Genomic DNA, 15533 nt, shown 5'->3' with positions numbered 1-15533 from the left:
GGCCAAGAAAGTTAAGAAACTTATCCAAAGTGACAAGACAAATTTATATCCCAGGAAGTATGATTTGGAACTCATGCTTTCTCTCATCACATTACCCTGCCTGTTCTGCAGGTAACGGACACATATATGTTTTCTTTTCCCCTGTGTCTACAGTCAATTAATCCATATGATTATTCTTCAAGTAGTTTTTTAACTAGTATTCAGAGATCATTCCATCTCAGTAACTTACTTCTTCCATTTTTTCAAATTATTGCATTTCCTTGTCTTGTTCAATGCAAGATAATTTAAGCAGTCCCCTGTTGCACCATTATGGTCCGATACACCATAAGTGAAGTAGTCCCTTATTGATGAGCACTTAATTTGCTATAACAAATGATACTTTAATAAATATCCATGCAGAACAATTTTTATGTTTACTTATATATTTCTGTAGAATTAATAGTTCAAAATGGAATTGCTGAATGAGAGAATATGCTCACTTTATGTTTTGACAGATACTGCAAAATTAGCACAATTATCACTTTCTTCTTGAAATATTCTTTGCTTAGCATCTGGGACACTGACATATCAGTTACCTTCTACCTTGAGACTATTTCTTCTTGGCTTCCTCTGCTGGTTCCTCCTCATCTCCCAACAGCTGAACACTGGAGTGACCCAGGTCTCAATCTTTGGACTTCTTTTCTTCTCCATTTAGATTCACTCTCTGGATATCTTATCTAGCTCCTTGGCTGTAAATACTATACATTCACTGATAACTCTTAAGGTTGTATTTTTCTTGCCTATTATGTCCCTGAACTTCCAGCTTTTATATCCAGCAAACTAATTGACATTCCATTTGAATGTGTACAAGGCATTGCATATTTCACTCATTTTTGTTAAACCTTCTGCCTCTCCACCCTAACTTTCTTCTATGTACTTCCCTATCTCAATAAATATTAGCTTCCAAATATTCAGGACAAGAGCCTGAAGTTCCCTTTGACTCCTCTCTTTCTCTTACATCCATGTTTAATCCTTTAGTAAATCCTAACTCTGTCTTCAAAATATATCCATAATCAACCACTTCTTATCACCTTGACTACACCACTTTAGCCTAGGCTGCATCATTTCTCACCTGGCTTACTGCAATAGCTTCCTAATCAATGCCCATTTAGAACGTAGTCTTTAAAAAGAAGCTAGAGTGGTCCTTTAAGAATGTGAGTCCTGTCATATAACTCTGTGGCTCACAACCCTCCAATGACTTTCAGTTTTAGAGTAAAATCCAAAGCTGTGCTCATGGCTTCCAAGGTCTAACCAGTTCTTAGACCCTTTCCTCTCTAGTCTCAAGTTCTGTCATTCCCCGACTCTTTCATTCTGCTCCAGCCATACTAATATTCCTGCTGTTTACACCATGGGGCCTTGGCACTTCCCATTCCTACTGTCTAGTGTGTTCTTCTAGATAGCTTTATGACTTATTCCCTTACTTTGCTTAGATAATTGCTCACCTTATCAATGAGGAACTACTACCTGCCCACCTTATGTAAAATAGCATCTTCCTAGTCCTATCACTTTCAATCCCCCACACTTCATTATTTATTTATCTATTTATTTATTCATTTAATCTATTTATTTACTTATTTTTATTTTTTAACTAAAAAAATTTTAGTGTGTTTACTTATTTATTTATTTATTTATTTAGAGCACTCAAGCAGGGGAGGGGCAGAGAGAGAGAGAGGGAGAGAGGGAATCTCAAGCAGCTTCCACGAGTCAGCACAGAGCTGGACATGGGGCTTGAACTCACAAACCATGAGATCATGACCTGAGCCAAAATCAAGAGTCAGACACTTGACTGACTGAGCCACCCAGGCACCCCCTTACTTACTTATTTTTAGAGAGAAAAAGCAAGGCAGGGAGAAGGGCAGTAGAAGAGAGAGAGAGAATCTCAAGCAGGGGCTTGATCCCAACCCTCGGATCATGACCTGAGCTGAAATCAAGAGGTGGTCAATAGCTGATTGAGAAACCCAGGTATCCCTACTTAATTTATTTTTATTACACTTAACACTACCTACTTTACATATTTAGTTATTTGTTATCTCCTCTTCCCTATACCCTGTTCTCCAGAATGCAAGCTTCATGAGGAGAAGAACCTTTGATTGTTTTGTTCACTGCTGTATCCCTGGGGGAACATGAAATACAATATATTGCGTGAAGTAGGTGCTAATGATATTTGTTGAATGAACGTGAACATGGACAAAATCTCTCTCCAAATATACTGGAGCAAAATTAATTTTCCTATCAAAAAGTATGAGTATGCTCATTATCTCATACTCCATAAAATTAGATATTACTGATCTAAGTTTTTCGTTCTAAAAGGTAAAACATGATATATTGTTTTGATTTGCATTTTCCTCATTACACTGATATTGAGCATATTTTCACATGCTTATTGGTCACTTATATTTCTTCTAGGAATTTTTTTATTATGTTCTTTGTTTTACTGTAGGGTTGTTCATCTTTATATACCGATTTATAGGAATAACCTATGCATTATGATTATCAATTCTTCATTTCCTATTGTATTGCAAATATTTTTTCCTAGACTGCCACTTCTTTTTTAACTTTGTTAATAATGTCATTTGTCATACAGGAGTTTTAAATTTTTAATAAATCTGCCAGTCTTCTGCTTTATGGCCTCTGGGTTGGTGTTTTGCTCAGGAAATCCTTCTGAACTTCAAATTATGAAAATATTCTCTTATATTTTCCTCTAGACCTTTATTATTTTATTTTTTTTATGTTTAGGACTTTAATCCACCTGGAATTTATTTTAGAGATTATGTGAGATAATAATCTCACAATTGGTTTACTTTATACATAGTGAACCAGTTGACTTCATGTTTATTATTGACTCATCCATTCTTCCATCTATGATCCAATTTTTTTATTGCATATTAAATCCAACATATGAGTCTACTTCTGGGCTCCATATTCTAATCCTTGATCTATTTTTCTTTTCCATCACAGTAACACAGATTTTAATTATTACTTGTGCTCTTTAGTTGATTTTGATATCTGATAAATATACCATTCATTGTTCTTTTTAAAAAAATTAACTACCCATGTGCATTTTTGAAACATAAATTTTAGAATCATTTTACAAGTTTCATAAAAAACTTGTTGGAATTATTTCTCATTGTCTATAGGGAAGTTGTAGGGTTTTCCTGCCATGATAGGTATATTCCTGGATATTTGACATTTTTTGTTCATATTGGGAATGGTGTATTTTCTTTATAATTTTAATTGATTATTGCTATATTTGTAAAATTATTGATTTTTTAAATTTTCTTTTAAGTTTAGTTATTTTGAGAGAGAGAGAGAATATGAATGAGTAGGGAAGGGCAGAGAGAGGAAGAGACAGAGAGAGAGAGAGTGAAAGAGAGAGAGAGAATCCTAAGCAGGCTCTGTACTGTCAGTGCAAGATCATAACCTAAGCAGAGATCAAGAGTTGGATGGTCAACCAATTGAGCCACCCAGGTGCCCCTAACATTATTTTTTTTTATATGTTGATTTTTTTCCTAGCTATGCTCTGAAACTCTCTTATTTATTTTTATTGCTCTTTCTGTGATTCTTTAGATTATTTAAGCATATCACATCTTTTCTTTTATAAGAGCTTTGTCCAGGCAGTGAGCAGAGGCATTTGTAGACTTTACCTTGTTTATTTCCAATCTCTTGGAAATTATTGTCCTGCACTGCTTGTGTCCCGATATCTGAAGGTTATGATTTCATATTTTTTGTTTAGTTTTCTAGTTGCTTATGATGGGAGAGTAAATCTAATCTTCACTATTCTATAGAAGACTAAAGAGGCACTTAGAAGAACGCAAAACTTCTTGAAGGATACTAGTGTGTTTTGCCATTATAGGAAACATTTAAATTAAACAAATACAGATTTTAAGCTAAGATATTATCAGGTATATGATCATCAGTTCAACTGTTCTGTATCCAAACCCAAGACAGAGAACAGAGCAGTGGGAGAACATGATTAACTCACGGAAATAAAGAAGCAGTATTAAAGGATGCCTCCCTAAGATTTGTAGCCTAAGTGTGAGGCAAGGGAGTGTGCTTCTGTGCCTTCTTCTATTCTCTTGGCCTAGATTTCACATAGCACTTGCCTTGATACAGAGGCAACAGGCTTCCTTCTTCTTCTGAGACTTGCTCATATCATGCTCTGGGAAGGAGGAGTTCTGATGGAAGATACAGAAGGAGAGGGCATTCCGGTAGAAAAGCTTTACATATGCACAGGCTTGGAATGGAGATGACTATGAGGGCAGAGATTGTGACTCATTCTGGGAAATATGTCAGGAATCTTTTGTTACATTAATAATAAAAAAAAAAGCTAAGAGGATAACATCTTCCCTTTCTTTTTTCTCCTCTTCCCTCTTCTCTGCCAATAGTGTGAGTTTGCCACATTCCTGGTATTGATCCAGATAGTGGATATTGAATGCTCTTTTTGGCAAGTAGAATGATTTTTAGTAAAGTCTTCAATCTCATATTATCCAGACCCCATGGATAAAGAGCAGTGATTGTACTACTACTGTGCAGCCTTCTCTAAAAGCTCTCAGTATCTTCTTTCGTATGATTGGTCAAAAGCCTTTTGGTTTTCATCAGTAGCCATGAGAATCTGGCTTACTGTGTGTGCTCAGACTGAAATAGCTCCTGAATTACTAACCATCGACTCTGTCCTACCTTGGCTGTTCTTCTGGGCAAGCTGCCTCTGTGTTAGGTGCAGGAGCTGTGTGACTGCCTTTCACTCACCTCTTTCTGCTTTGCTATCTATACTGAATTGAACAGTGTCACCCAAATATGTGTCTACCCAGAACCTGTGCATGTGACTTGTTTGGAAATAGCGTCTTTGCAGATATAATCAAGTTAAGACTAGATTAGAGTATTGTTAAGTACAATATGACTGGTGTCCTTATAAGAACAGAGAGATTTCGACACAGAGATACAGACACATAAGGGAAAAGGCTTCATGAAAACAGAAGCAGAGATTCGAGTGCTGCATCTACGGGCTGGCAACAACCAAAATCTAGGAAAAGGCAAGAGAGAATTCTCCCCTAGAGCCTAAAGAGAGAGCATGGTTATGCCAACATCTTGATTTTGGACATCGAGCCCCCAGATTTGGAACGGTGAGAGAATGATATATATCTGTAGTTTTAAGCTATCCATTTTGTGATACTTTAGGTGCCATCTGTGTCAGGAAGGCCTTTCTGACTTCCCTTTTGCCTTCTTCCCACCCTCACAGCAGGAGCCTTCTCTGAGTTAAACTGCTTAAGGTCAGGCACCCTTTATTTCATGAGAAACTAAGAAAGTTAATAAATTATTTGTACTGCTTTGCAAGAATAGTGCTTTGAAATCAAACTGACAACTTGCTACCCTGATAATTTTTACTGTCAGACTATCACATTTCTTTCAGTTTACTTTAAGTATAAAATTACTTCAATACTCTTAATTCTCTCGGATGGTTTGCTTAGAAGAGATAATTTTATAAAAAAATCATTTATAAAAGGAGTAAGATTTGGAGTAAATTTAAATCTAGAAATCAAGATAGGGAGAGTCAACACTTGGGTCATTTATATGCTTGTTTTTTAATCTATGATATTAGAAAAGCAGTGACAAACCGTTAAGAACATTTCAACTAGAGCAAACAAAATATGGTAAATCTCTCTAAAGTTAAATTGAATGAAGAAGGAAAGAGAAAAAAAATTATTTTTTTGCACCAGGTTTCCCACATCCCCTCTAATCACTTGTAGTAGCTGTTGGCCATTCCTTAGGCACAAATAAGCAGGAGTGCTCTGGGAGGCAAAACCAAATTGTTTAATATAAAAAAAGTATGAGGCACAGATGGAGGTCCCATATCTATGAACTGAAAATTGAAAACTCCAAATGGGGAAGTTGGAAAACCTGCAAACATTATTAAGAAAACAAAAGAGGAAAAAGAGACTGAAATCCCACAAAATGCTTAATACTGAAACTTAACACTGTACAGATACCTGCTGAAAGTGTTAATAAGGAAAACGGAACCAATGTGATTTAAAGTTACTTTATGGTGCTTTGACTCCAAGAAAGAAAAGGGATTTAGCATTCTTTAAATTGTAATCATTCTTTAAAAACTTCCGTGAAATAAGCAGGCTGTTTAGGTATGTGTAAGCACATAAATGCATGCTTCCCTTAGATAATGTCACCAGATTTGCTCAGTAACCTTTTCTCATCTGACAAATAGCTGATTTTCTTCTACCCTTTTTTTCTTGGGGCCACTGTGCTTTTCTGTGTTTGACGTGCATTTGGGGAAGGGGAGGGTAGTGTATTCTTTTGCCCATATGGAGTCAGGAAGGGAAAGGAGGTAAAAAGAGGGAGGACTTGGCAGGTGTGCGAGTCCTGCCAGGAAAAGGGAGCAGGACTATTGTTAGAAAACAAACTTCATGGACACATGAGCACAGTGATGGCTTCTCAGTATGTCTTTACTGAAAACAAAAAATTGAAGGCCTTTAAAATTGAAACTTTAAGTAGCCAAAAAGATGTTTGCTGAAGATATGCTAGAATTCTAGGAAAGAAATGTTGACCTTGTTTTGGCTTAGCAACTAGAGGGTTAGTTTATAAAGGAAAGAAAGTAAAAACAAAAATTAATATATATATGGTTAATTTTTTTATGGTTCTTAGAATAATTTTGATTTGAGAGTGGAAGGAAAGTTTAAAACTTTCCTTATTTAGTCTTCCTAGAATAGTCTTTTCTTCCATGAATTGGATCTTTATTTTATTTTATTTTTACAAGGAAAAATAGTGCATAGTCATTGTAAAAACTTTAATAATACATAGACATATACAATACAGATGAAAATATTTTCTTTCCTCTGATTCAGATCTGTAGTTTGTTTTCTATGTACATATAAGTATATGAATGCACATTTATAATGTATTTATATAAATGGGATCATTGTTCTGTAACTTGCTTTTTCCACCTAGCATTATATCATGGCATCTTTCTTTGTGAACATGTACAGAAATATCTCATTTCTGATGGTTGCATATTCTGTTTTATGGATGATTTAAATTTGTTTATTGGAGCCCCTATTGATTAAGAATAACTCCTGAGTTATTTTCATAGTTATCCCTTTAATCTTAAATAATGTACTTCTATTTCCTGATTTCTCATCTTTGGACAATAAGAATTGATTCCTGTTGTAATGGATGAGGAATTTAGTGTGCTTATACTGTCATCTCTCACATTTCTTCCTGTTCTACTTCTGTTTGTTTAAATTAATTATATTATTATTTTTATATCATCAAGATTTATAATATTTAGATTTTATTCATTAATTATAATTAGTTCCCTTTGCCTTGTTTATAGGTTGATTAGAAATTTAAACCTAATAAAAGTATACAGTGAGTGTGCTAATGTAAACAAGATTCAATGCTGAACTAAGTATTGTGATAGAAGGCAGTATAACCCACTGATATGCTGCTGCCTTGGAATAATATTTCAGTCAAAATTCTACAGGTTGTCTTTGCTTTTCATACCTTGACTATGCAAAGAAAGCTCTTTTAACTGGGAAGAGCCAGAGAGCGTCCATTCAAGGGCCAATGGTCACATGTTTTTGTGTTGTTTGATTTCCAGCTAATGAACAAATGCATTCAGATGTTAGGTCACCAAAAAAAGCAGTAATTATGGGTTGTATTGTGCAAATGATGAAACAAGGGGGTATCAGCCTATATTGGATGGGATCCAGCCAGAAGATTTAATTTTTTCCTAAAAGGACAGCCTCAGCTTCCTTAGCTGGAGCTGAGGTACATCTCCAGTCCTCTGCCCTAGAAAGTTTTAGGTAAGGGTAGATTACTTAATAAATGACTGTAGTATGTTTGATCAACTCCAAAATACCACAAGACCAGGGAAAAATAGAGATATACAAAGCTCTTTTTTAAAGCTGAAATGTATTATATCCTTAGTTTTACTTTTGGATTTTGGTTTTCCTGAGTTTTTGATCTTTTTGACATTTTTGGAAATGCATTCCAAATGCATTTGGAAGGTATAAGGGTATCAGAAATTGAAACTAGAGTTAGTCAGATGGGGTGGGCATGAGGAGGGAACACATTAACATATTTAGAATTGTGTTCTGGAGGATCTCTAAATCCTTAACAATACTTTGGCTTTTTAAAAAGTGGACAGATATTAGTTTAATATCTGATCAACCCAGTGTAATCTTTGCTTTCCAGAGGCAGTTTTTACTTTCTTTTTTCACCCCTAAGATTCATCAGCTACGGGCAGCTATTGGTAGTATTGATTTGATCTCTTACAGAGGGAAAGAATAACCATGTGAGATTTATGGCCTAGGTATGGTCAGGTCAGGTAAGGTCAGGTTCCACTGACCCTGAAAGGACTGTTTGATCAGTGTTGGCAATGACCTAGAAACTTCTGCATGCCTTAATTCCTCCCTAGCAAACTTGCCATTCTGGGCAGTTAACTTGAGTTTAAGTCCTATATGCAAGACTACTCCAAAGTAGAGCTGAAGTCCTTAGATAACCACCTTTTTTTTTTTTTTTTTTTTTTAGATAGCAGTGTTTTTTTTAGAGACCATTAAAACCTTATTAAAATTCAACAACAGAAGCCCTATAATTATTTGGATAGCTGGATTCCAAAAGGCATAACAGCTCTCTGGATGGCATAGGCCATGGCAACTTGTGAGAAAGCAGACACAAACATGTTCTGTTAGGAAATCTTTAGATCCCCATCCAATACACAGTCAGCACCACACTAGAAAACTTGTCTTTCTCGGGTTCTATACAACTTGCAAGACATTTTCCCCCTAGAAGTTCAATATGGGAATTTATTATAGTAGTGTGGTAGCCTGGAGGCATATGTTCAAAGGACAATCAATGAAGTATTTGTTTAACATGTAGTGCTATTTATAGGCACAGAAGGGTTTGTGCACTAAAAAAAGTAAGTTTCCTTCCTAACACTACCACTCTCTTCACCTGCATCTTGAGAGGTCGTCAGTGATATCAGTGTCATGGGTGTTCTTCCAGATACATTCAGTATACACAAAAGTGTATGCATTTGTATTTAAACAAATGGTAGCATAATATACATATGTGCAGACTGTTCTGAACATTTTTCCCCTTAATGATCTACTTTAGTTATTCTTCCATATCAATACTTACTCATTTTTTATGGCTGCATAACATTCCATTACTTGGATATAACCATAATTTATTTAACTTCACTGATAGGCATTTAGGTTATTTCCAATATTATGTTGTGGAATAATACTTTATACATATCGTTGCATGAATTCTATTTCCTACATGTGCAACTCTATCTGTAAGATGCATTTCTGGGTGGAAGACATGTGCATTTTAATTTGGGTAGTTATTGCCAACTTGTTCCCCAAGGAGGTTATACTAATTTACCCTGCCCCTGGCAACATATGACCGTGCCTACCTATTTTATTTACATCTTTATCCACACGCTATATTTCATCCTTTTTTATCTTTGCCAATCTGATAGGTAAAAAATGGTATCACATAGTTTTAATTTGCAATTATCTTATGGGAAACATTAAACCTATTAACCTGATTAATATCCATATGTACTTCCTCTGTAGTGAACTGTTTATATCCTTTGCTCATTTTCCTATTGAGCTGTTAGTCTTTTATATATTGGTTTATTGGAACTATCAATACGTTGTAGAAATTAAAGGTATTTATATATTGACACAATTAGTTCTTTTCTACGATATGGCTACACATCTATTTTTTATATTTTGATATTTGTTCTTTGACTTTATGGTGTTAAGGTTTTTTTCCCCATGGAGTGGAAATTATCAATATTTTATTGTGACTGTGAAATTTTAATCTATTTTTTAAATATCTTAAATTTTTTTAAAATTTACTGTTTTATTCATTTATGAGAGAGAAAGAGACAGCGTGAGCAGGGGAGGGTCAGAGAGAAAGGGAAATGCAACCTAAAGCAGCCTCCAGGCTCTGAGCTAACTGTCAGCACAGAGCCCAGCGCGGGGCTTGAACCCATGAACTGTGAGATCATGACCTGAGCCGAAGTCGGACACCCAGGCACCCCTGTTTTTTAAATATCTTAAAAATATATATAAACATATAAATATAAAATCATATACATATATTTTCCATTGTTTTTATCTAGCACATTTATGGCATTGTTTTTCTCATATAAGTCTTTATTCCTTATTTTAGTATAAGGTGAAGGGCATTCTATGGAGATAACTTGAGTTTTGACTGTGAGGAGGAAGTGTTCTCTTTTTCACTGGTGTTTGGCTTACAGCACCTGGGCACTTTCTATTAGTTTCTCTTCTGCAGTGATGGAATGAAGTAACCTACATTGTGGCAGATGGGCAGCTAGGAGTTCTGATGGCTGAAGTGTAGTTAGACATAGGACAGTGACAGTTATAAGTTACGAGATTAATGGCCATTACAGAGGCCTAGGTTAAGGCTAGGCAAGTTGCCAAAAAGTGAGCTTTCAGGTAGTAGTATAGACCACTTAAAAAGCAGTCTCAGCACTGTCACAGCTCAAGATGAGTATTCACAGAGGCCAGTATATGGAGAGCTCCAAGTGAGCCATGGTATTCCTAGAGGTTGGGAGTTGTTTGTGGCCATTTCCCCCAAGACAGCTATGGATTACTTGGTTGACTCTGGTCTTAAAGTTCAAAATGGGAACTTCAATGAATTAAGTGATGTAATTCTCAATCCTGGCTCTTCATTATAGTCTACAGAAAGGTCGTGACTTCACTGGTCTGAGGGGAACCCCAGCTAAGGTTGAGAACTATTGTTTAATGTAATCAATCTACACTCCGTTTGAATCAGGGATTGCTGTACATGTTGCCTCAGTGCTTCCAAAAGTGCAGGCAAATCACCTGGGATCCTGTTACATACGGATTCTGATTCAGAGGGTCTTGAGCAGAGCTTGAGATTCTGTGTGTCTAACAAGCTCCCAGGTGACAAGGAGGCTCCTGGTTCCCAGACCACGCTTGAATGCTTCGCTTGTTACTCACTGTGCAAAGTGTGAGTTTTCACCACTCCACGACAGTCAGTAAGCATGTTTCTGCCATGATGCTGATCTCTGGCAGAATTGCTTAGTGTGGTATAAAGAGCACTGGGGTCAGGTGGCTTGCTTTCCACTTCCAGCGGTTCCCCCATTTAGCTATAAGACAAGTTTCTTAAAAATACTTCAGTACTTCACCCTCTGGTCTCTAACATGAGAGGGTTGAGTTGGATAAACTGCAAGGTTTCCTTTGTTCCTTCTGCTTTTCTGGTCCAGGGTATGTTCAGATTCCATGGGGACCAGGCACCAGGTTTTTATGTGCAATCAGACTCTGTAGTTAGGACCATTTTTTCCCCAGGGGCTGGGGCCTAGCCCTAACTTTGGATTGATTGGGGGAAGCAAAACTCACACATGTTAAAAAATTAAAGAAAACTTAACAGTGAATTGTAAGGTGTCATAACTATAGAAAGTATACAGGGAAGCTAGAGTTGAGTGTCAACTAGAAAAGTCAGTTGGGATTTGAGTTAATTATCATTTATTGGGCAGGACAGACTGTAGACTAGCTCAGGGGGCAGTTCCTCATGCTTTTATATTTGCTTGTCTCTACAAACGCAACCTCCAACAGTGAAAAACGGCACATGTTTTTCTGTCTTAAATTAAAACAGTGTAGGAGAAGGCCTAATTCTGTGGAAGTAAATGTTTGAAAGGAAGCTAATATTCTATAAATTCTTTTTTTCTATATTTAATTTTTCAAGGCTAATCTTGACTATTAAGAAATTGATACTGGAAAGAAATTTACCATGACCATTTGTAGGCTGCATCAAAAGTTCTGTGTATCTCTTTATAGACACCAATAAATAGTATCAGAAAGTACCTACAATAGAAATAACATCCCTTAAATTACAAGTAACATTAAAAATGGCACATCTTTCTATCTTAATTCATTGGAAAAGAGATCAGATGATACATTTAGATTTTATAACACAGGTGCATAGGAATTTTTAAGTTAACCTCTTGGTGTCAAAGGAGATGTATTTTGCCTTGTATTAGAGTGTGCTTTAAGAAGAGGTTGTAGGATCATCCCTCATGAAAGAATAGTTACCTTCATGTGATGGATCAGATTCAGTACACACAGTTTAGTTCTAACTCTTCTCTGAATGTCTTAAGAGGTTTTTTTTGTTTGTTTGTTTCTTCTTTAGCTAGATTATTTTTCAATTGCAGACTGCCAGTACTTTTTTTGTCTCACAAACACATATCATTGTGGTTTTACTGTATTTGGTAAATCTTTTATATAATAAACTATTGATTATCTATTCTAATGAGGGTGATCATATAATATAGTAGAAATTTATCTAGTTTATTTATTCATTCAAGTCAAAGTATTTTATTATTTCAGAGCCTCTTTCTGTATTCATAGGAGGCCAATTCTCAGCAGCAGGAAAACTCATCTAGTTTTAAAGTAATAAACACGATACAGGTCATTTTATAGAAAGATTATTTTAGTTGCAAGTGACAGAAAGCCCAATCCAAATTGGATGAAACCAAGAAGGGACTTTTTGAAGCCATGTACCTGCAAAATTTGAAGGTAGAACTAGCATTAAGTTTGGCTGGTGTAAACAGTGTAATCAGGATCTGATTTTTCTGCATCTCATGGTCTTGCTTTCCTCTGCATTGGCTTCATTCTCAGGTTCTATTCAATAACTTGATGGCTATCAATACTACCAAGGCTGCCAGTCTTCCTGGTTGAAATCCTGTAGGAAAGAGAATACCCTCCCACATCCCCTAACTGAAGTCCTGAATTGTTCTCATTGGCCTTGAGTAGATATTTTGCCTTTCTGACTTTCTGAGGTCACAGAACTGATGCCCTTATTGGCCAGAACAGAGTCATTTGATCATTCTTATACTTGGGAAGCCATGTCCACACTGACAGGGGAGTAGGGAATGCTTCACTAGAAGAAAATTGGCTACTCTTCCAGAAGATATGGAAATAAATAACTGATGTAAAAACAGCAACAATATCTACACTCACTACATATATCTTTCTCAATTCAAGCCAGTATTAAAAGTCATTTATGTTCCCTAAATACAGAGATTTCAGTGGTAGAAGGCAATCAGGGTATATGCTTTGTGTTTAGATGGTGCAGAGCTAGAATTTAAAACAATGATTACTTCTACAAAATGTATAACTTAAATGAAATAATAAAAGGTGATAGTAGTGGATACGTAATAGCTTATTTTACAGGGAGGAATAATATTCAAAATATTTGACAACCTGTGGCAGTGGTATCAACCAATCAGAATAGGTTGGGTCCAGCCAATTAAAACTGGTGCTGATCAGGACCAAACAGAAGCATTCTTTTGTAAGTGCTGGGAAAGCATCAGCCCAGGCAACTGGGAGGCATTGTAAAGGTACCACTAGAATTTTCAGAAAATATAATTCTTGTAGTAGTTTCCTAGGGCTACCATAAGAAAGTACTATGAGCTGAATGGTTTAAAACAAATATATTCTCTTACAGTTCTGGAGGTTGGGAGTTAAAAAACAACATGTCTGCTGGGCAACACTCCCTTTTAAAAATCTTTCCTAGTGTCTTCTACCTTCTGGTGATTGGTGGCAACTGCTGGCATTCTTTGGCTTGTGGATGCACCACTTCAGTCTGTGTGTCTGCTTTTCTGTGGCCTTCTCCACTTTGTATCTGTGTCTCTAGCCAAATTTCCCTCTTGTAAGGACACCAGTCACATTGGATTCAGGGTCTACTCTGTTCCAGTATGACCCCCTCTTAACTTTTGCATAGACCCTGTTTCCCACATAAAGGCACATTCACAGTTCCAGGTGGACATGAATTGAGAAAGGGCATTATTCTAATTAGTGCAGTTACCTCAAATCCAGTGCTCTTACATAGTTGGCATGACAAAATTTTTAAAAATGCAGTATTAAAAGGCAGTATAAAATTTTCTTTTCTTATAGATAAAAACTGGATTTTTGAATCTTAGTGAAAGCATTTAAGTGAATTATGAATGGTTTTAGTTGGAATGCTATTCTGTATTTTAACTACTGCGTCAGATTCAGTAATCACATCTTCCTTAATTGTAACTTTAAATTCTGTTAAAATGTGAGTGTTAGTATGACAGTTTGGTGGAGAATTAATAATATTCATTGATATGTAGGTAAATTTATAGATGAGGAGGTATTACATTTTTATATAGGACCTTATTGCATTCAGCCAAATTCTGCTTAAAACAATGGAACTGACCACAATTAGATAAACATTATCCATTAGTATATTTAAGAGCAAGTATAAGAAAGATGTGAACAGTACAAACTGATAAAGGGCTTGGAAATCCCATCTTCCCCATGGAACATTTGAAAATGGTGGTAGTTGTCTTCAAGGTTTTAAAGAATGAATGGCTTTGTGGAAGAGACTTTAGACTCTGGAGAGCCGAGCTAAAACCAATGAGTAAAGATTAAAGACAAACATTTCAATGCAGTATAATACTTTCTCAGTGAACAATGTATTATGTATGAAAATGGAGGCGGTGGTTGTGTAAAGGAGTAAAGCACGGCTTCCTGGAAATGCTCAGGCAAGTGCTGCATACTTACTTTGCTGTGATGTTTAATGGAGATATTGCCTTGAACAAGAAGTCAGAATGGAAGGCCCCTACCAGCTTCAAGATCTGTTGCAGTCCTCCTTAAATTTCTCTTTTGATATAGGCCATGAAAAGAATGTTAATATGTGATGAAATATTTCTTTAAGTTTAAATACTTTTTAAAAGCTGCTGACCTAAAGTTTCGCTCTATGACTTACGTTCTATGGACTGCTTAGGAAGAAGAAGGAGGAGGGAGATCTAAGAGAAGGGGGAACATCATTAGTAAGTGAGAATGGTAGAGGATTAAAACTTCTATTCAATGAGTACCTACTTTGTCTAGGGTTTATTGGATGAATTTCTTTATCCATATTTTCTCATTTCTTTTAATATATTTAGTTTTTTATTATTCAGTTTGAAACTTAGGGGAAACTGTAGTTCTTAAAATGATGAATTCTTAAAATAATTGATATTTTCCTGTGTATTCTTTGGTGATGGAACACAGGACTGCTCTGACGGCTACATGTACAAAACACACTTTCAAGTTAAACCTGAGACTCTGACGTCACATTCGGGAACATCTTCCTGTGTCCAGACGTGTCTTCCCATGGAGGTAAGTGGTTTAATATGTCTTCTTCTCCTTTTCAGTCTTTTTGAAATATAAAGGCAACAATTTAAATTTTAAATATATATTTGAAAAAATTAACTGGCATTGGATCCTGGGCCTGCTGTAGGGGGAAAATTGAACATCATTGATGAGGAGGTATTTTCGTCTATAATATTGAAAGCAGGAATTGTGGTAGAGTTAAGACCTACTGAGTCCTTACAGACTCTGTGCCTTCACCCTTTTGGTTTCTCTTGGATCTGAAGATCATGGGTGACTTCCATTGCCTATTGATTTTTCTCCAGTGAA

The 15533-nt window shown here is 36.0% G+C and overlaps 1 protein-coding gene across 4 annotated transcripts in view; it reads left to right on the top strand.

Annotated features, from left to right (window-relative positions):
- Positions 1 to 15533, top strand: part of ATG10 (autophagy related 10) — a 246380-nt gene that overhangs the window by 49145 nt on the left and 181702 nt on the right. For all 4 annotated transcript variants that reach the window (XM_039241059.1, XM_039241057.1, XM_039241058.1 and 1 more), the window contains exon 3: positions 15126 to 15233. In XM_039241059.1, the coding sequence (XP_039096990.1) occupies positions 15126 to 15233 (108 nt within the window). The remainder of the gene's footprint in view (positions 1 to 15125; positions 15234 to 15533) is intronic.

Source organism: Hyaena hyaena, unplaced genomic scaffold (assembly GCF_003009895.1).
Source record: "Hyaena hyaena isolate Hyena2069 unplaced genomic scaffold, ASM300989v1 scaffold_188, whole genome shotgun sequence".
In the NCBI taxonomy this organism is placed as follows: Eukaryota; Metazoa; Chordata; class Mammalia; order Carnivora; family Hyaenidae; genus Hyaena; species Hyaena hyaena.
The sequence above is the reverse complement of the archived record's forward strand: the minus strand, read 5'-3'. Positions and strand labels throughout refer to the sequence as shown.